Raw genomic sequence first — 22,250 nt, forward strand, 5'->3', positions numbered from 1 at the left:
TCTGTTGGCATGTACATACACATGTATACAGACCCTCAGATACACACAAATAAAAAAAAAATCTCAGGAACTGGTGAGAGGGCTCAGTGGTTAAGGACACTTCCCGCTCTTCCAGACACCTGTTTCAGAGGACTCAAGTTTGTCCCCAGAGCTCACAACTGCACAGAACTCCAGCTCTGACACCTTTTTTGGTTTCTTTTAGTACCTGCACACATGTTTCAAACACACACATACACACACACTCATACCAACACTTAAGTTAAAGTTAATAAATACATTTTAAAAACCGTATTCAGAAACAATAACAAAAATTGTGCTAATGCATGCCACATAATATTTTCTGATTATTTCCTATATAAGATTCCTTTGCGCTGTGTGGTGGTGGCGCATGCCTATAATCCCAGCACTCGGGAAGCAGAGCCAGGCGGATCTCTGTGAGTTTGAGGCCAGCCTGGGCTACCAAGTGAGTTCCAGGAAAGGTGCAAAGCTACACAGAGAAACCCTGTCTTGAAAAGCCAAAAAAAAAAAGAGTAAGTCTTTAGGGGTTGGGGATTTAGCTCAGTGGTAGAGCGCTTGCCTAGCAAACGGAAGCCCCTGGGTTCCATCCTCAGCACACACACACACACACACACACACACACACACACACACACACACACAAGATTCCTTTGCACATTTCAAACTACCCATATCTGCCTCAAGAACTAGTATAAATGGTCTAGTTTTACATCAAGAACCTTCAGGAGAACACCTCTTTGTCTAGTATTCATGAGTAACAATAACCCAAAGTTAATCACATGAATTTGTATGTGTTTGTCTTTGTTCTGGGTCTTGAACCTGGACCCTTGTGAACTCTAGATAAATGCTCTGACACTGAGCTACACTCCCAGTGATACATGGATATGAGTTTTGGCTTCAACAGAATAAAAACCCCTCTAATTCTTTTGTTAAAAAAAAAAACTTTCCTTGCATTCCAATCAGTGGAACATTTCCAGATGTTGTGAAGTACATCCAGAATTACACCCTAGCAGTAAGTAGTTATTTAAACTTGATGAATGTCATAAGGTGTATCAAGAAATACTTCCACACTTGTCATGATATCCACAGCGAGTGTTTTGCTGTTCCACTCAATAGACATCTCTTTGTGTAGATTCCACTGGTGAGAGCGGGTGTCCAACACTGGGAATTTCTTCCACCCTGGGATACTGTGGCAATGACTGCTCTTAACCTGCTGACTGGCAGATGCCCAGTGTCAGCAGAGTCTTGACCACAGCTCTGCCAAGTGCACGGCTGTCCATGGAAATGACAGCGCCCAGCATTTACAATATTGTCATACTGACCTGGTTTTAGGGACTCATTTTGGGGGGTGTTTAGGAAGTGTTGAGACAGTGCCTCACTCTGTAGCCTAGGTTTGGTTTAACTTTCTTGGAAGCCCAGAATGGATTCCAATTTACCATCCTTCTGTCTCAGCCTCTCAAGTGCTGGGGTTATAGACTTGCACCCTCCACACCCAGCTTATGAACCAGTTTTTAAATATCTCTGAAAGACTCATGATAAATGCTTGCCCACAGCCTGTGGTGCTGTTGGTGGGTGGTAACCTTGGGAGACAGGACTCAGCAGAAAGAAGTCAGGACACTGTGGGCAAGTCCTTGAAGGGCATATCGGGACCCCAGGTGCTCTTTTCTGCCCCCTTTCTTCTGCCATGGCCTTGGCATCTTTGATTAGCACGTGCTTCTCACCATGCTCTCTTTTCTACCACAGACCCCCAAACCAGGAGCCAACTGACCGTGGACTGATATCTTTAAAACTCAGAATCAAAGTAAATCTTTGCTTTTTTCAAGCCATTTGTCTCAGGTGTCTACCAAACAGTGGAAAGCTGATTTGTACAATGGTGCAAGTTAATTTAACTGTGATTTATTTCCAAAGCTCAAAGAACATTGTTGCACGGAGCACTAAAACTGTCTTCTTCATGTTCTGGGGCCTCTTACACATCTCCTTGGAAGGCTGCTGAACAAAAGCAGATCTTGAACCTTTGATCAGGTTTCTGGAATTGCACAGGCACCACAGAGGGACCTCACAGGCAGATAGGGTTCTGGGTTGGTTGTGTCTGTGAAAGGCCTTGCATCTCCCTTGTGCACTCATGATTCTGCAGAGTGACTCCATGCATGCAACTCCAGGGGCCCCTACATCACCTGTCACTCCATACTTGCTGTGGGTGATTGGAACCCCCATTTATTGGCTGTGGTCAGGTAGAGCAAGTCCTCACTCTGGGAGCCATGACTGGTGCCACTGAAGGCGTTCTTATGCTACTCATTGAGGGGCGCCTGTCACACCCCACACAGTGTGCGCAGATAGAATGGATGGTGGGATACTCTGGCCCTAGCCTGGCAGTCACCCCTTTGGTTGGGATTTTAAATGGAATGGCATTGAATCTGTAGGTCAATGTGAAAAAAAAAAAAAAAAGTATATATGCTTTTTTTTTTTTTTTTTTTTTTGGTTTTTCGAGACAGGGTTTCTCTGTATCTTTGGAGTCTGTCCTGGACTAGCTCTGTAGACCAGGCTGGCCTCAAACTCACAGAGATCCACCTGCCTCTGCCTCCCAAGTGCTGGGATTACAGGCGTGCGCCACCACCACCCAGCGTATATAAGCTTTTATGCATCTAAGGAGGAACCTTCCATTCAACAGAGACAGAATTGTTAATGTCCAGATGGTCTGCAGTTCCTTTCTCAAGCACTGACCCAGATGTGGTCCCTTGACTGAAGGAAAACTCTCTCTGTTTGGTCTCTCTGTTTCTCTGTCTTTGTCTCTGTCTCTCTGTGTGTGTGTGTCTCTCTCTCTCCCCCCCTCTCTCCCAAGAAAGCTCTATAAAGGTAACCATGGCTCGTGATTCTTCTGCCAACCAGCATACTCCTCTGTCGGCAGCGGCCAGCCACGAGCAGCACCAATTTAACCAACATTTGGTATCATTCAGACTCAGCTACACCAACGGAGGACCTGCTGACTGCTGCCACTTGCCACCTCCCTTGCCTCCACGGGACCCCTATACAGCTACCCTGCTACTGCCATGATTCTTCACAATGAGTCTGCCATTCTCACGGCTGTAGTCTGAGCTATATTCTTTGCAACAGACACCCCAGGGGTTGTCCTCAGGCTGTGCTGGCAACGGCAGGCACATTTTCATTCCTGACTCGGAGAAAAATGTCATCTTGGGTCTACCAGGTAGACCAACTGTAGTGCATCCACAGCCCTTCCCATCCCTCGATGAAGAGGATGGCGAACTTGAGCTGATTCTTAGATCTTTCTCCACTCTTTGGGGACACCCAAGATTGGAGTCTGATCCTGGTTTGTTATTTTAATTTTTTATTTTTCTCTCAGCTACAGCCATGAGACAAAGGGGTGGATACCACCCACTTACATTGGCGGATGGGGCGGGTACTGGTAAACCTGGCCATATTACAGAGTCACGGGAACTTCTGCCAGCAAACAGGCAAATAAGAGTTACTTTATCCCCAAGCTTTCTACTAAAACTCTAAACCCTTCTCCTTCCCCACTTCTGCATCTGCCACGTGTAACCTTTTCTGTCTGACTTCCACCGGCAGTGGGCAGGCTCAAATGGGCAGGTTTGGGCAGCTTCTAAGACTCTCACCCTAACTCACCTTAACTCTACCCATTCATTTTCAACTGCCTTAAGAAACACAGGTCTGAAAGCAGCTGAGATCCATACAGTTAAGTTTACAGTAGTCAGGATGGCTCCTAAGCAAAAAAAAATCAGCTTATAGCCTCAGACAAGTCTTCCAAAAGGATCGGTTTACAGTCTGCCTACTGGCAGGTCTTCCAAAAACTTGTCCTTAAGCCACCAATCTTCAGGAAAAAAAAAATTCAGGAGACGGAGTAAAATCCATCTCTTGTTCCCCAGACCTCCCCAACTAAAACTTAAGCATCTAGAGAGCAAGGCTCCTGACCCCATGGGCAAAAGAGTCATCTGTGGCATTTAAGGTGTGCCAGAGAAGAGATAAAAGCCCAAAAACAAAATTGCCAAGTGCTGGCTCTTGCTGACTTCTGAAAGCTGTTGGGTCCCTGTTTTAAGTGAAAAAAAGGCCACAGGCTAGCAAATGCCCTGCCAGGCCATCAACAGCCTTGTTAAAAGTGCCAGCCAGAAAGACAACCAGTCAGCTGACTGCCCAAAGGCACCAAGACACATGGGTACACCAAGCTAACACCTCCAACAAACCTAGGCTTGGATACAGACAAGGCAGGAAACCTGGAACACAGCAGGGAAGCGATCCGTTTCTTTCCTTCTGGACACCAGAGCCATTGACTCAGTCCTAGGAGTTTTAGGATGTCACTCCTCCTTTCTATTGTCAGGTACAGAGGACAGCCTTACTTACCTCACCAGATTTAATTGCACTTTCAGAGTTACTTAATAAAAAAAAAGACTTCCAACTAAGATAAGAGCTCATTGTCTCACTTCAAAGTTTCTGCCTGTGTTTCTCATGTGCATACAGACAGGGCCATGATCTTTGCCTTGTCCCTAATTCCAAAAAATAAATTCTCATGTACCACAAGCTTTTCTCTTCCCAGTTCCCTGTTCTAAGTTACTGTTCAGCCAATGATACAGGACCACCACAGAACCAGAGTCCAAAGATCATCAAGTAAGAAACTGTAACAGCTAAAAGGTATTTACACCCCCAGACCCAAAAGTGTCTGGGCGCTACAAAAAGACTTTAATGTAAACATCTATAACTATGAGATGTTTTAAAATAACTTGTCTCTGATAAAGCTTAACATGTTTCAAAATCCATCTGGACAGGCCGGATCTACCAACATAAAATAATAACGATTGTTTTCTCACTAAGCTTTTTTCTATGTCACCAGCATCTTGTCAGACAGAAGGTTCCTAGCCACAGCCAAGAGGGATACATGTCTCCAGAACAAATGGACAACAGACAGCATCCCACAATGCCAGTCTACCTTGGAAGACTCTCCTTCTCCATTCTCCCAAGAGCCAACCAATGTCCAAAAGTCAGCTGGAAGCAGTTTTTGAGAGGCCCGATGCCCCTATTCCCATCTACCTGCTTTTTTTATAATAAGTGAAAGTCTGGGATGTAAGGATTCTGTCCTTAATTACGTCATCAGCCTGTGACAGTGTCCCAACTTAATAAGTGGGCGGGCTTTCTGTGCGTTCCTTTTCTCTTTCTGCTCTCTTCCCTCCACACGGTCTCTCTGTCTCTCTGTTTCTCTCCCTTTCTCTCTCTCCCCCTTTCTCTCTCTTTCTCCCTTTCCCCCTCTATCCCCCTCTCTTCCCCTTTCTCTCCCAATAAAGCTCTAGAAAGGTAACCATGGCTCGTGATTCTTCCTCGGGCACACTCCTCCGCCGGCATGACCGCCGCGGGTGGTGGCCAGCCACCAGCAGCGCCACTTTAACCAACAGGGATGAAGATGGAGGTTGGAGGGAGAGAGAGGAAGGAGGGTGAAAGAGAGGGAGAGCACACAGGCAAACAAACATACAACTGCTTTCCCTGATATCTCCAGGCTGCCAGATCTGGTGTCTAAGAGCAGGCAGCGTCTTAAACCCACAGGCTCCCAACCTAACACATCTGGCTCTCCTGTTCTACTGACAAAGTTAGAAAACTTCAGGCACCATTGAGGGGTCCAAACTGAACACAGAGACAGTATGTTTCCCAAAAACAACTTGTCGAGGGACAGTCAATAAACTCCTCACTTAGGACTGGAAGGATGTATGGCTCTAAGTTTTTAGCACTCTGTCAGGGATGTTCTGTGTTCTGTGAGTCAATGAAAGAAAGAGGTCACTACAAGATGAATTTTAGGCCTGTGTGGCAGGAGGAAGGTCCAGCCTCTGATGGTGTTTTTATTGATGGTTACACAAAGTTGTTTTTTGGGTAAAATATTTGCTCATACCAAAGTCTCTATTCTAATTCATATGTCTGTCTAAAGGAGAGTCTCACACCCCTGCTAGTTTAGTCCTTATTGTTTACTGTTTGCAGTGCTCAATAATCCAAGAGCTTCAGATGTGCCAGAAGCGTCTTGTGACCAAAGTCATGCAAAGGCTATTAAGCTGCTCCAGAAAACAACTCTATAAATCACAGAAAACAATCACTGATTTCCACCATGATTTCTTCAAGGCCAAAACACTTTTAGAAAGCAACTATTCATTCTAACGTTTATCCTAGATACAGTGAAAACAACTATTAATTCTAATGTTTACCCTAGATACTGCAACTCTGCTAGACTCCTCCTTTTCCTCAACCTAAACAGCACCCACAAGAAGCCCATCCCATAACTTTGTTTATGGAGGAAAATTCTTTGCCGTTTAACCCTGTAAGCTACACTCTTTGAACAATGTTGGAAAGGGAAGAGTTGCTTAGCCCAAATCCTACATGTTCCTACTGTAAAGACACCTCCTTGTGACTCATGAGAAGCCCACACTCTCTAGGTGTACTTCTCTCTCTGGAAGCACCTTCTAGCTGATAAAGCCAACTACGCTTCACATGGACCCTTCCTGGAAACCTTACCTGAAGCCACAGACCTTGGCCAGGTCTGAGCGGATTCCTAAGGGGAAGAAATCTCTTCAGGCTGCTATGGGGGATGGAATGGTGCTGCACCTCCGTCCCTGTCCAGTGGTGACTTCTTGTGAAGCTTATGAAGCTGTTAAGTTAGCGGTAGGTGCCGCCTCCCACACTGTTTGCTGACAGCCCCTCAAACCTTAGGGGAAGGGAGACGCCAAGGGTGCCAGGACCAACCAGATGACTCACCCACCCACCCAGCTGAGGGAAATCCCTCACTTGAAGGGAGCAGGTGTTAATCCTGAAATTTGCCAGAGAAAAACCAGTTCCACCATTTTGGCCAAATTAAAGCAAGCATTTATTAAAATGTTAAATACTGACCAAGATGGAAGTTGGTAGGGACCACCACCTAGAAACTTTCCAGCTGAGTGGCCCCAAAACATGTGTTGGTGGAGCTTATATGGACAAAACCCATAGGCCACTGTACTTTCCCATGAGGCTTTGCTGTTATTTTTCAAGAACTATTACTCTGAGAATCCCAGGAAGTCACCTGGTCTTTGGGCAGGTGGGGCATAGAGGTTAACATAGGGTCTAACATTCTTCCCTAAAGTTGTATCCTGGGTCAAACCCTTGACTCTATGATGGGTACTGATTTACATTTGGGTTTAATAACTGTTAGCTTAACAATACCAAACAGGAAGTATCATTTAGTTATTGTATCAATGATGTAAGAACCAATAATAATTAGCAGAAGGGCCAAAGGCCCTGTGATGGATGGATGTATTTTTGTTTTGTATAAAGCAGGCCAAGTATCCTATTATATTGCAGAACTATTAGTTAATGAGTCTGCTTGTTAGTACATCTGACCCCATTTTTCCTTGTATATCAATTAGCATCATAGGTCTCCATTTTGGCCCCTACGTTAGGGAGTTTCCTTTTGACTTAGCCCTTTTCAGCCTGTTATGGGGACAGGGACGATGTACTCTCATATGTAGCTGCTTCCAGCCAAAACAGGGTGTCTATTGTCAGGGCCCAGGGAGGCTGAAAGGTTAGTCAAAGGCTGGGCAATGGTGCATTTATCAGAGGCATCTGATTAGCTGATCCAGTTGGAGGGCCTGGGGAAGGCAGAGGGAGGTGGTGTGGAGGGATGGCAATTACATTGACTAGACTGGTTTGTATCAGCTTTCAGCAAGTCCAGAGCTCAGCAGCTTGTAGTTTGCAGTTCTTTCTTGGATAGTATGTCTATCAGCCAAGTGGAAATCTGCTGAGATATAGACTAGAGACAGAAAATAAAATTCAGGACCTTAAAGAAAAACCTCACTTTAGAAACTTTTTTGTTTGACCTGTTGACAGGTGAATTCAAGCTTTATGACCTTGATTCTTTGAAGCTTACATGACTTTTAGTTTACCAAAGGAGATAAGAGTTTTAAGTACATTAGCATTAACCACTGTGTTGAAGTCCACACTGTAGAAAAAAAAAAAAAAAAAACAGTTAACAGGTGTCTGTAAAGCAATTGAAACAGATTTACAGCTTGGTGTCAGGGCAAAGGTTATGGCTTTGGGTTAAAAAGCATGAACATTTTTTTCCTATGTCTAGAAAGCTTGATATATATTTCAGCCCAATGAAAGGTACCTTTAAGTCTATGCTTATAAGACAACCAGAGGAAATTTAAAATCTTGATCTTGTGACTGAATAGTAAGTAGTCAGTGTTTTTTCAGTTTATCAGAACTCCATTTGTCCATGTTAAAAGTTTGAACCTTTGAAATCTCAGTGTAACAATATATCTTTACAGTTTGTATTAATATATCTTCAATCATTTTTGAGACCCTTGGAATTTACTTAAGTCTTTATATCTTCAGACTCTTACATACCTTATATGGATTTTAATCATTTACCAGAGACACAAGTAGTTATTACTGAGAACAGTCATTATAAGGTATGGTCTTTTAGTGAAAAGTTACATCTGAAACCTGTTTGTCTTTAATATGTAGCCTGTGAACAAGGCAAACCTGTCTGCCTTTTTTAAAAAAGAAACTTAGTTTAACTAACTAATGAGCTAACTAATGAACTAACAAGGTGGCTGCAGCCTTGGGGAAGAACCTGATTGCCTGGGGCTGCTTAGCTGACAGAGCTACAGTTAGCTTAGTGGTCAGTGTCAGAGATCTGAGAAGGACCGACCCATATGACAGAGACTAGTCCATAGTTGTTTCCTCAGGCTCCTGTGGTCTCTATGGCATTGGGTGCAGGGGTAGCAAGACAGCTGGGCTGCCAGCCCCGAAGATAAGAGGCTTTCCTGTGGAGAAGAAGCATGGGAAAGACTGATCTTACTTTGCCTAGGCAAAGTGGGGCAATCGACTCTCCAGTGTCCTTCTTGACCATGGTTTGGACCAAGCCTTGACTGCAGGCAAGGCATTGGGGCAGTCTTGCCCACTGGTTAGCATTACCATAGGGCAGGTGGAGTCGAGGCCCATCACTGTGTCTATTGTCTTCTTGGAGAACTTGGAGGTCACTGCTAGGATCTGGGAGTCTTGTTTGTTATACAAGTTTAAATATCTTAAATGCCATCCATATTCAGCAAGTCTTTGACAGTTTGAAGATCATTATCTATAAAATATAGTCCCAAACATCTTAAGACCTAATCATCTTTAACAGTGTATAATAAAAATAACAATTTCTGGTTTGAAGCTCATTTAGTATCAAGATAAGACTTATTTACATACATAGTCCATAAAGAAACTTGGAACTTTCCTGATCCTTACATAGTGTACCATTATAGAACATAAGAGTTCTCAGTATGATTCAGTTTATCAAAAATAACTATGGCTTAACAATGCTAGCAAAAAAACAAACAAACAAAAAAGAAGGTTAGACATACATCTTTAAACCAGTCTCTGTTAGCTTCAATAGACCTGAAGTAAGGCGAGACATTCTCTAAGACAGTGGTTCCAAGTTCTTAGTCAGACTGCTTAGGTCATTGTCTTACTGCATAAGATAGGAATACCTCAGTCTCTGGTGTTTAACTATGGTCCTAAGTTTTGGTCTTTTATTTACCTATTTATCATATATTAATAAAGACATTTTAATAAAATACCTTATAAATTTAAACTTTTTGTTTTTGTTTTTCCGGAGCTGAGGACCGAACCCAGGGCCTTGTGCTTGCTAGGCAAGTGCCCTACCACTGAGCTGGATCTCCAACCCTAAACATTTTTAAAAACTGTTTCTTAAAAATATCCAGTTTAAGCCGGGCAGTGGTGGCGCATGCCTGTAATCCCAGCACTCAGGAGGCAGAAGCAGGTGGATCTCTGTGAGTTCGAGGCCAGCCTGGTCTACAGAGCGAGTTCCAGGACAGCCTCCAAAGCTACAGAGAAAAATCCTGTCTCAAACACGCACACACACACACACACACACACACACACACACACACACACACACACAAATATATATCCAGTTTATTTTTAAATTTAAAAAAAAAACTCTAAAATTTCCTCTTAAAGAAGTTTAAAATGCTTTAATGGTGTGTTCTTGCAATATCAAAATAAAGCGCCTCTTTACCTCAGGAATGAAGACATAGAGCACAACCATAATTTGTAAAAGGCAACACTGAGTTCCAACAGTGTAAAGAATTCACAGCTCAATATCTGGGATTTATTCACAATCCTATGGGTCTCCCTGAGGGGTTTGGATCATCTCTTTGGCAGCATAAACATAACCTGCCTTCTAGATCCCAGCCTGCTCCATTTCTTTGTGGTTGGTGCTTCTGGTGACTATCACAGGCCCTGGTATCCCAAACATTCCAACGCTCAGATAAGATTAGATAAGATGTCCCTGAGCCTAGCACTCACCTATTCCCCTTTTACAGATACCGCTAGACAAAAGTCAGCCAATCAGGGTCTTGAACCCTGGAAATCCCCTCCCCACAACCTCTGATATAATAAAACCCCATCCTGCCTGGGCTCAGCACTCTCTGCTCTCACTGCTGTGTCTGACAGGCAGATGGAGAGTCTAAGCTCAAGCTTGAATAAAGGTTCTTTGCTTTTACATATGGGATTCAGTCTCTGTGGTGGTCTTTTGGGGGTCCCTGGGATCTGGACATAACACATGGCAGTCTGTTTCGCTTCACCCCATTTAAGGTGGTTAATTCTGAACTGACAATAAAGTACCTCCCACATGTAATCTTTGATCTCTCTCCACTCCATTCTTAGAGGAGAACAGGACAAGAACCCAGTTGGAGTCAGGAGAAGGCAATCACCAATTACCTCCATTTCATGCAGTTTACTTCCAGAGATTCTCCTATTTCAATGACATTTTGTGCAGAGCTATGTGAGTGTTAGGTATCTAGGTAAGCATTAGCAGGCTTGGAGGCCATAAGGATGGATTTTTCCTCATAATTAGCTTTGGACCCCACCTCTCATTTAACATAATGGGTTTTTTCAGGCCCATTGAAGGAAAGCTGGTCAAAAGAATTGAATCTGGGCTGGGGGATGGTGGCGTATTCCTTTAATTCCAGCACTTGGGAGGCAGAGGCAGGCGGATCTCTGTGAGTTCGAGGCCAGCCTGGTCTACAAAGCAAGTTCCAGGGCAGGCACAAAACTACACAGAGAAACCCTGTCTCGAAAAACTAAAAAAAAAAAAAAAAAAAAAAAAAAAAAAGAATTGAATCTGAATTCTGCCTCTTGCCCTGGGTGGAGACTTGACCCTGTGATCTGCTCCCAAGATCAGATCATTGTATATATAATTCAGAGGGCCTCCTTGTCCTCTGGAATTGAAGGAAATCTCCCCGTCTCTCTCCTGGAGACCCTCTTCTGGCTGCCTGTGGCCATGATGTGGTGGTATCTCTCCTCCCTCATAGTTTCCTACTTCAAGATGCTATCATGGCTGCCTGGGGCCATGAGGCTCTCCAAATAAGCTCCCTGAAGGATGATTTATCAGCAGCTTTCTCTGAACCTACCCTGTTGTGTAAGTTACAATAGAAACGACTCCTCAGCTGAGTCACTGGAAGAAACACTAAGGAGATGGAAGGATAATTATCCCCTTAATGAGAGAATACACTAATACATCCCTCCAGCCCTTTCCTCAAGGCAGTTACTTACAGATCTCTACTTCAAAGCCTGCCTGCTTTACCGAGTTTTAGCAAAACAAAAAACAAAACAAAAACCCCTTAGCTTTCCCTTTGGCTACTGACCCGAATCCTAAGCACGTTTGCCCTGACACTCTGAGCTTTCTCGCTCCTTCTCTGGGTTACCCCTTTCTACACTGCTGCCTCATGTTCTGAAGGCATGACTTCCTCGTCTTCATCATTTCCTCTTAGTGGCTGCTGGCCTCTTGTCAGCTTGCCTGCCCTGTAGTTTTTCTCCTAAATTCTAATAAAACGAGTTTTCTTTGAGTATATTTAAAAATTCTCTCATTAGTGAGACTAACAACCCGAAGAAAGGAACCCTGATTGCACCGATTGTAACGTTTCTTGCTCAATTTGTTGTCTGATATGCAAAGAACATGGGTGTTGCACCATGGGACAGCCTGAGACCACTTTGGCAACTTGTTGATGGGGGGGTGGAATCTGATTAAAGAGAAGCCAACAGTTCTTTCTTCAATGTCCTGTGAAGATTTTATGAAGGAGGTAATGGCAAATGTTCAGAAAGCTAAGGCCTATTAGAAACGGTCTGTTGTGGAATATTAGTTGAAGATGTGTTACATTCATTTATGCTGTGGAACATTTGTTTAATGATGCAAAGATGTGTTGCATTCTTTTATGTTGCATTTGTTAAATTCTGTAAAGCTGTGTCACTTTGTCTGCCTGAAACACCGGATTGGTCTAATAAAGAGCTGAATGGCCAAAAGCTAGGTAGGAGGATAGACAGGGCTGCCAGGCAGAGAGAATAAATAGGAGGAGAAATCTAGGAGAGAGAGAGAGAGAGAGAGAGAGAGAGAGAGAGAGGAGGAGGGAGTGAGAAAAGGAGGAGAGGGGGGCACCAGGGGCCAGCCACGCAGCCACACAGCCAGCCACAGAGTGAGAAGGAAAGAAAGATATATAGAGTAAAGAAGGGTGAAAAGCCCAGAAGCAAAACATAGTTAAAGCAAAACGGGCTAATTAAAGTTAGAAAGGCTGACTAGAAACAAGCCAAGCTAAGGCTGGGCATTCATAAGTAAGAATAAGTCTTTGTGTTTTTATCTGGGAGCTGGGTGACCCGCCCCTAAAGAGTAAAACAAAACAAAACAAAACAAAAACAACTACAACTCCCCCCCCCCCCCCCCCCCCCCGTCTCATCGAATTTGAGTCTGGCTCTAGCCCTTTACTCCTCATCTCTACAATGTGGATGTGTAGACTAATGAATGCTCTTTCAACTCTCACGTTGTGGTCTCTAATTATACAGCTGTTGATTGCAAGACCATGTGTATATAAATTGGATTGTACATGTTCTGGTAGGGTCTTCTAAAGGGAACACACACACACACACACACACACACACACACACATGGGCATACTGTTTTACAAAACATAACAGTGACAGTCTGGGTACCCCAACGAATGTCTTAGGAGAGGCTGTGAACCTCGTAGTTCTTAGTCCACAAGGTTGGATGTCTCAGCGGCCAGTCTGAGGTGGAAGGCTGGAGTATTCCTGGAGAGCTGCTGGTTGTCAGGCTACATTGGAGACGGAAGAAGTTGGTCCTTAGAGCGGCGAAGAAATGTTATCGCAACAGGTAGATAAACTTACCAGGGTGAGGGTGAGGACAAGCGGGCAAGAAGTTTCTTTCTTCCCCTTCTTTTTACCTGAGTTCCAACCCAAGGTGTCACCAATATGGGTCTGCTTTGAATGACCTTATTAAGAAAGTTGTTCCAGGGAATGCCCAGGGGCTGCTCTAGCTCCACTCCCATTTTAGTCCTGCATGCCTGTGTTTGCTCTCAAGGTCTTTCTGCCCTACCTTCTTTTGCTTCCTTGTCTGGGCTTTCCCCGCAACCGACAAGGAGTCTAGAACTCTCCCTTAACAAGGTAGTGGTTTATTGGTTATTGGCAGAGGTCTGGAAGTTAATAGGCGAATAAACAAAAAAATCTGTGAAGCATGAACATAGTCTAACTTGCAAAGAACAGGTTTCTGAGCCTGTTAAAGCCACCACGCGCCCAGACGCTTTAGTACCGAACTTGCTCCCTTCAGATTGCACAAAGGCAGTTGTGTGTGTTTGCTGGTGTGACAAGCTTTCCAGTTTGGCTGCACCGGAAAGAGCTTTCCTGGAATCCAGTCTAACCGCGACCCTCCCTGGGATGAAGTTCTTGTAGTCCCAGTGGAGCTGTCAGTAAGTGGGATCCGTGGTTTCTACTCCTCATTCCCAGGTCCACTCACTCCTCCTGCTGGGACAGGGCACTGTAAACAGGCTACATGGGAAGGGGTGATTCCTTCTCTTCAGAGTACTGCCCTCAAGTGGCCGCCTCAGTCAGCCAAGCTTTGGAAGGCTCCTGCCACTTCCCTCTGCTGAGGTGGCTTCCTCATTTTTCTATTGGGATAGAATCTGGAGCACGGGCCTTCCCGGTTTAGCATTCTGGTATCTCCATAGACAGGTGAATAGTTACCATAGAGGGTAAGGAAGCCCTTCTGAGCTGTGGTTGGTGGACTATGTTAGTTACCTAATATTCCTGGTGATGCCTCTGTGACCTTCTCAGGCCCGCAGGGCTGTCTGGAGACCTGCACTGTGTTTATAAGCCCTTTGCCTTTTACCTTTCCCAGGCTGGCCAAGAGGTTTGTCCTCACGCTGCAGATACACCCACCCATGGGGGTCCCACTCTTCTGGTGCCCAAGACAAGAAGATTCTTTCCTTTAGCGTCTTTAGTGATTTTGGTGAGGAAAGTGAGCGTTCCTTGGCTCCCTGACAGTTGCAAGGGGAGGGGCTTTCTTTTCTCAGTGAAGAAGCTGCAACTGAGAACCAGTGTGGGAGGCGTCCATTCATTGGTGCTCTCTCACTGCAAGGTAGCCCAGGCTGGCCTGAAAGTCACTGTGTAGCCAAGGATAGCTCAGAATGAGCTTGAACTTCAGATTTACCAGCCTCCACCTCCTGAATCCTGGGGTTGCAGGTGTGGAGCACCACAGCCAGTTTTGTGTGATGCTGGAGAGTATGCAGAGTAAGCAAGGATCACATCCCGCCCCGTATTCCCCATTTTATGATCCCTAGTGACATCCATACCGACATCACTGTTACTGTTTGTGGCTAATAGATAACATCCTCACTCAAGAATTACTTTGTAGATTTATTACCCAGTGTCTGCCATGTACTCCTCAGGGTTACTGGAGGCAAGATATGTAATGGCAGAATTTCCTACAGTGTATGCACTGCAGCACAGAGCTTGTCATAGTAAAGTAACCAGAATGTTAATTAAACATGTTAATGATCTAAGGATGACTTTTTATTGTCTTCACACAAGAATGAAAAGTTCATTATGTGACAGGCCTCTGTAACTTGGAAGGCCCCCAGACCTCAGCACAACTGACTCCATGATGGAAGTAGCATTCAGGCCATAAAACTCAGCATGAAGACAGCACCACTTCCCAGAACAGAAACAAAGACCTAATCCCACAAACTCCACAGTGCTGGAAAAGTCTCTAAATGTTCCAACCTTGCCTTTTGGCTTCTGTGGTTTCACTTCTGGCTAACTGTTCTTGTTAACTAAAGTATGTCAGCCCAGGATATGGTTTTAATGCCTAAAAGCCTAACGTGAGATGCTCAGGATGACTCTGGGATCAGGAACACCCAGTGTAGCCACAGGCAGACTAACAAAGACTTGACAAAAACATTGTCCAGGTAGTCTTCTCTGGTGGATACCTACCACACAACAACCGAACAAAACAATCTTGGTTACTGAGAGCCTGGAAGGTCTTAGAACACCATGGATGAGTGTATACTCCCTTAATAATGGGAATGTCATGGATTATGAATGTGTATTCATTTATTATCCCTTTTCTATCTGTTGATTTTCTATCTTGTCTTTTAAATGTTTTGGAATCTCAGTATCTCTCAGGTTAATTCTCTGAAAGTCAAGTGAGAGGTACAGTCAGTATTAAATTAATTAATAAGTAATTCTTCTTTTTTCCTGGGGATTGAACCCAGGGCTTGAGACAAGCACTCTACCACAGAGAGACATGGATGCTAGGTACAAATTAGATTTTGTACTTAATGGATTTCCATATTGCTGAAATAAGTTGACATAGTTCAGTCTAAATGTTGGGTGTCAAAAAAAAAAAAAGGCATGGGACTGTTAAAATGCTTCTATAGGGTTGGAGACTCACTTGGATTGGCCTAGGTGATTAAGAAAGGGTTGCCACACATCTCTTATATCGCTTTCAAGGACTTAGAAGAACATTCTGGCCAAGAATTATAAGAAGAAAGGACATGTGTTTTAATTTGAATAATAACTGAAGAAAAATAGCTCTAAAGTTGGGTTTTCGATGCAGATCAGAGGTTAAGAGCACTTGCTGTTCTTGCAGAAGACCCGGATTCTATTCCCAGCATTCACATGGAGGCTCACACTTAACTGTAACTCCAGCTCCATCCAGAGCATCTAGCCCCTTTCCTGGACTCCAGGGCAGCAGTGCATACATACTTGCATACATCACACTCCTACACACAAAATTTGAAAATAATAAATAAATCTCTTGTAAAAGGAACTCTAAACTTCAGAATGTCAAAGTACAGGCAATATGGAGAGAAATTTAGGTATACACCATTCATGCAACATCTACATTTATTTTACTGATAAGCAAATACATACCAATTTAGCAAGGCTATTGCTGTTGATCAGCTGCAACTTTTTAAAAAGATTTGTTTATTTGCATATGTGTGTGTGCTCATATGTGCAAGTACTTGTGACTGTCCATGTGTAGGAAGGCATCAGGTGTCCTGCACTCTGCCTGGTCCTCTGAGGCAAGGTCTCTGAACTTGAGACTCATGTTCTCTGGACTAAACTGGAAGTCAGCAAACCCAACTTGGAGCAGAGCCAGCCATTTCCACCCTCAGGCTTCTGTTTGGTTTTACTCAATAAGACATTAGCAAATCAGAACAAGAAAATAATTTATTTTAGCACTTTCCTGGTTGGGTCCCTGTAGCTCAAGGACACAGCTGTCTGGGCTGGTCCTTCCCAGTTTCTATTAAGAGCACGCTGATTACTGAGCTCCAGGGTATTGTACAGTCCTTTGTACATTCCTTGCTTTGTCTGAACCCTGCCCCCACATACCTTACTGAATACCCTTCCACTCAGCTTCCTCAATTATGCTGCACACTCTCTGAGCTGATCTGGGATTCTAACATACAGGGTGAACTTGGCAGTTTGGGAGGAAAACCACAAGGAAGGAAAGACTATATGGAGCTTTTCATCCAGTTATAGGAAAGTGAGTTTTGAGGCCCCACTGGCTAAGAGATCCAACTATTTAGCTTTTCTGAATGCCAGTTTTCCCGGGTCACTAGAGGGATAATGTTGCTGCTGGAGTTGTGTAGGTGAGGTGATCTGTGTACAAACAGTGCCACAGCACCTGTCACACTGCAGGAGTTCCCTGCCAAGGCCAGTGCACTGGCACACACCAGGTTCTCCTGGGCACCTCACTCCCTGCATCTACTGCTGGGAGGACACCAGGACAGTGCTCCAGGGAGAATGTCTCCCCTCCCCCTCTCCTGGTTTTGCCCACCCATTGCTTTCTCATGGATCCTGGGTTGTGGAGACTGGATTTAGATGTCTCACTTTTTCAGGAGGGGAATAGGGCAGAAAGGAGACAGAGACTGAGGCAAGAAGGATTCAGGAGAGTCTGTTCACGGTAAGGCTATTCGGGCTATCACATTGAAAATCACAAGAAGGGACAAACTGGTGAGGGCCAGCGAGCTTACGGGCTCATCTTTCCTTCTGTTGGGTCTGGGGTCCCACAATAATGGGGAACAGACCACCGAAGTCTATTAAACCAGAAGCCAACTTTATTAGAAAAAAAGAACATCACCGTGGGACATAAAAGCTTACCAATTAACTAGGACCACAGTTAGAGTCTGGGATTCTGAAGCTTTGGCAAAGGGGTGGCTTTCAAGCCCCTTTTCACAGCCAATGTAAGCAGCATGCATGGTATGCATGCTAGGAGTCATGTAGAAACAACTATTAAAAGTGAGCTTTGGTAGGGGTGACTGAAAACAGCTAACCCCAGGACTGCAGAGAGCAATCATTGCAAACTAACATTTGGGTTGCTGACAGAGCTGCCCATAGTAAAACAAAGAAAGGCCTAAAGGTTAATCCCTATTTGTTGGCAAAGCTGATGGCTGTCCACTTCCATTTCTTAAACTTACAATTTTTTATTCCTATATCTCTGGACCCCCTCACCTTCCCTGTCTCTTCACCAAGTGTGAGATGCCAGGCGAGGGAGGGAGCAGTTACCCTGTCCCTCCTCAGGTCCAGGTGAGCTGCTTTGGGCACCTTCCTTAGTAGCAGTTGCTCAGGCAGGAGGAGAGCCACTAGGTGCTCACACCACAGAGTAATCACCCTAGGTATTTGTCCCCCTCTGCAAACACTGGCTTTAATCCTTCAGCCTATGGCAGCCAGAGAGAGAGAGCAGCTCAGAGAAGAGCAAGAGTGTCCCTGAGGCCACACAACACTCTGTGTGAAAACAGGAACTTGGTGGGGATGACAGGCAGACACTGAGAGTGGGTGAGGTAGGGAGTGCAGGAAAAATGCCCCTGGTTTCTGGTTTTCCACGCCCTTCCTCCTCTAACTGCTGTTCTAATTCTCAGCTGCCATGGGTAAGGGAACAAAGGGCTGTTGAAGTTTTAGCAATCCTCCTATGTCTGGGGGGAATGGCCTTTGACCACTGAAATGACTACAGGTCCCAATTCTACCCACACTTCCCTTTCCCCTGTCAGAGACGTGATTTACAGCATGGTTGAAGGGAAAGGGAAAATGGGCATTTTATTACACACAATAGTAACTCTGGAGTGATGGTCTTGATACCAATGTTCCAGTTAAACAGGCACTCAAACAAAACATCCTTTCTAAGTCTTGAGCAAGAACAAGATCTCACCCATATAAAATCTGGGGTAGTCCGTACCTAGTAAATGCTCAGTCTCACTGAAAAAAATGTCTGAGGACCAAAGTCAGTTGGGGTGACCTCAGGAGAAGCCATCCTAGATAGGTCCATCAGAGCAGTGAGGAATCTCTCAGGCCCACAGTGCGATGAGAGCCATGAAGGCAAAACCAGCCGCCACACAGCCATACTTGACCAGAGGGGCCTCAGGACAGGCCAGCTCCCGGGGCAAAATTTCTAGGAAGGTGACATACAGGAATGTGCCAGCTGCTACTCCCTCTAATAGAGCCTGGGCTAACCCCTGCGCTGGTCCTGAGGCCCCTCCAGCTACAGTCATCCCTAGAGCTAGGCCCACAGGAGACATGAGGGCTAACGACAGTATGCAGAACACGGCCCACCATGTTCCAGTGCCGATCTTCAGCAGCCGGAGGCCTACACTGAACACCACAAGCCCCTTATGAGCCAGAACGGCAACACAGAGCTGTATAGTAGCGGCCACTGATGTCTGCAGTCCCACAGCTAGACCTTCAAACACCGAGTGAAAGGACAGAGAGAGCAGGAGAATGAGGGCACGCAGGGGACCCAGTGAGGGTGAAGGCACAGGCGGGTGCTTATGGAATCCAAAGGCATGGGTCCCTCCCCATTCCTCTTCCTGCACGGTGGATCTTCTAGCATCCCCATGACAGTACTGCAATGCCAGCGACTCCAAAAGGAAGACAAAGAAAAAGCCCAGGGAGATGACCAGCTCTCCATAGGGATACTCCACCTAGGAACAGAAAGAGGGACTGTGAGCCAGGCAGGGAAGCAGACAGTACCCTGGATGGACCCGGGTCAGGAGAGAGAAGACAATGGGGAAATGGGGCCACAGGACAAGACAGGGAACGAGGCTGAGTAGGCATGCAGAAGTGAGAGACCTAGAGGGGCTGAGGGGCCAAACGCCACCTGGGTTAGACACAGCGCAAACTAACGTGAAGTATGTTAGAGGGTCCAGGGCAGGACGGACAGAGTAAAGCAGGAGCTTTCTCTGAAAGTCCACCAACGAAGTGTTGGGCTGGCGCCTTCTTTCTTTACATGACTGGGGCTGAGAAGAGATTCCTGGTACTCCTCACAAATCAGAAGGGCATGAACGGTCCCTGGTTCTCTTCACTCTCCAGATAGGCGCTAATAGATACTTACGGAACTGGAAGTAGCATCATGAGAAGAATTTCCCTCACTTCCTGTACTATTCTAGGGAGACAGAAACAGAAATTAGACGCAGCGCTAACTCCTGTCCCACCCTTTCAGCAATCAAGCTTTCCTTGAAGCCCAACCTGACCACCGTCCACCCTTCTATCAACAGCTGCTGACCTACTACGTTCTGTGCGCTACCCGCTCTCTTCCCAGTCTCTGGAGATCATTCTGGCCCCACAGCCCCGTCCCTTGAGTTCTCTGCTACCCACCCACCTGCACCATGAATTTCTCAATTTCTGATTCAATTCCCTCCAGGGCTTCAGCAGTCATATGCATCAACCCTGCTCCCAGAAAGACCCCGGCAGAGACGCAGCCCAGGAGGCTGAGAACTCTGTAGTGGTGACCTAAGAAGACAGCAAAAGTGATTCTTCAGTTAGCAACAAGACAAATGGGAATGAACGAAAGCAGCAGAGGGCACCCAATGTCTTTGGGGGCTGTGAGAACCCGAGCCAGATGTCAGGGAAGGACTGGAAAAAGCATTGGTGTAAGGAACAGGGACAGAGTGGGGCTATACCTGTAGCTGCATCCATCTGGAACCATTTGAAGCAGATGGGAGTGAGGCCACAGCCCAGTGTGAGGACCAGAAGGGCAAGCAGGCAGCCAATTTTTACTCCCAGAAGTACCTCCATCTTTGGGGTGCGGGATAAGCAGAGACCTCAGAATGACAAATGCAGTGAGCCGCAGTTGAGGTGACCAAGGTGGAGTGTCCCTGGCGTGAAATCAGGAGACTGTTGATATCCTTTGTCCTGGCGGGTCTGGGCTTCCACAGCCCTGGGCGGCATAGCTGACTAGGGCTCAGCTCCAGGCTCCAGCCCTCCCACTAACTCCAGGCCCCTCCCCTGCCTCCCGCCTCCCTGAGCTTCCAAACCAGAAACTCCAGACTCCCTGCCAGGTGAGGCTCTGTGAAATCTTCCCTTCAGTGCTGTGACTAATCCAAGAGCTCTGAGGAGTCTTAGTTCACGTCTGGGGTTGATCTAACCTCAAATGGGACAATCTATGGTAGTCACGTCCCAGCTAATTGACATGTGGGGCAATGTGGTCCTGCCGCAGACAGGACCGTTCATCTAAGCCTTCCATATTCTACCTTACCCCAAGTCTTACAGGCTGCTGTGCTGATACTTGAACTGAACCTTTCAGAGAGGATTTGGGGCCACTTGAGGGTAGAGGGGGTGGGGTTGAGCAGAGGGCTGCTACTCTTCTGTGGGAACTAGCTAGTGAAGGGATTCCCCTTTCCTCTAATTCCAGAAAAATAGCCCCAGGCCTGGAAATCTCCTGGGTGGAGTGGAGATGCCTTTTGTTATGACATAAGATACTGTCCCTTTGCCAGGGGGTGGTGGCGCACGCCTGTAATCCCAGCACTCTGCAGGCAGAGCCAGGTGAATCTTTGTGAGTTGGAGTCCAGCCTGGTCTACAAAGTGAGATCCAGGTCAGGCTTCAAAGCTACATAGAGAAACCCTGTCTCGGTGGAAAAAAATTTGAAAAGTATAAAACATTTGTTTGTTTGTTTGTTTGTTTATTTGTTTAACTACTCATTTGAAGTGCGAGGGATTGAGCCGGGGGCCTGCTGCACAATCCCCTTTCCTGCTACATGGGAGCTGTTCACTTCCTATCAAATTCTCACCTCTAGTAACATTCCTATGGGAAACTCCCTTCCATTAAATTCATTCTTCAAATTCCTGAGACCAGGCACCTGGAAGCCACTACCTCAGGGTGGCTTGGTGGCCATTGATTGTCTAGCATCCTAACTTCCTAAATTATTGCTGGCTCAGTAGAGGTAATATAATCCTGTTATATTCAAGACTCCCATTCTTCCCCATTCAACATAAAACACTTCTGGGAGAGAGAAAAAAGATTTAATTATTGTTAATTCTGAGATTCTTGACAGAAAGACCAGTTCCACAACTGTGAGCCACATTTGAAGCAAGCTTTAATTAAATCCTGATCAGGATGGACTCTGGTCAGGTCCACTCTGGGATCCTAGCAGGTGGCCACAAGTTTGTAGGGGCGTGGTAATGGTGGTGGTGGTGGTGGCGGCGGTGGCGGCGGCGGCGGCGGCGGCACTCGCCTTTAATCCCAGTCAGTACTCAGGAGGCAGAGCCAGGTGGATCTCTGTGAGTTCAAGGCCAGCCTGGTCTACAGAGTAAGTCCCAGGACAGCCAGGGTGCTGCACAGGGAAATCCTGTCTCAGAAAAAGAGCAGGAAAGAAAGACATGTTCTTAGAGAGTAAGCAAAGCAGAGAGTCAGAGCTTCCTTAGGACCAGGACATGAGATTGTGGTGACTTTCAGTGTCTACCCCAAAAGATCACTACCAATCCGAGAATTCTTTGTAATGCTGTTCAGAGAGGGTAATTTGTGAAGACTTGCTCTTCTTGTGGGGTATTCGTCAAAGAAGACTGCTCAGAAGTGGGATTAAGCCAAAGGAGTCTTTAGTAGATGGCCGGTGACTATCCTGGGGGCTT

The 22,250-nt window shown here is 45.7% G+C and overlaps 1 protein-coding gene across 1 annotated transcript; it reads right to left on the minus strand.

Moving 5' to 3' along the window:
* Window positions 1-18,694: 18,694 nt before the first annotated feature.
* Window positions 18,695-20,420, minus strand: LOC118590899 (zinc transporter ZIP2-like). Its single transcript, XM_036198700.1, has 4 exons — window positions 20,306-20,420; window positions 20,005-20,135; window positions 19,738-19,788; window positions 18,695-19,327 (listed from the first exon to the last, which is right to left on the minus strand). The coding sequence occupies exons 1-4, from the start codon at window positions 20,418-20,420 to the stop codon at window positions 18,695-18,697; spliced, it is 930 nt and encodes a 309-aa protein (XP_036054593.1).
* Window positions 20,421-22,250: the final 1,830 nt, after the last annotated feature.

Source organism: Onychomys torridus, chromosome 9 (genome assembly GCF_903995425.1).
Source record: "Onychomys torridus chromosome 9, mOncTor1.1, whole genome shotgun sequence".
NCBI lineage: Eukaryota > Metazoa > Chordata > Mammalia > Rodentia > Cricetidae > Onychomys > Onychomys torridus.

Coding starts and splice junctions, on each gene's coding strand:
- LOC118590899 (XM_036198700.1), bottom strand. CDS start 20,420: ATGGAGGTACTTCTGGGAGTAAAAATTGGCTGCCTGCTTGCCCTTCTG. Junction 20,136..20,305: donor CCAGATGGATGCAGCTACAG/GTATAGCCCCAC, acceptor CTGTCTTCTTAG/GTCACCACTACAGAGTTCTC. Junction 19,789..20,004: donor TTGAGAAATTCATGGTGCAG/GTGGGTGGGTAG, acceptor CTGTCTCCCTAG/AATAGTACAGGAAGTGAGGG.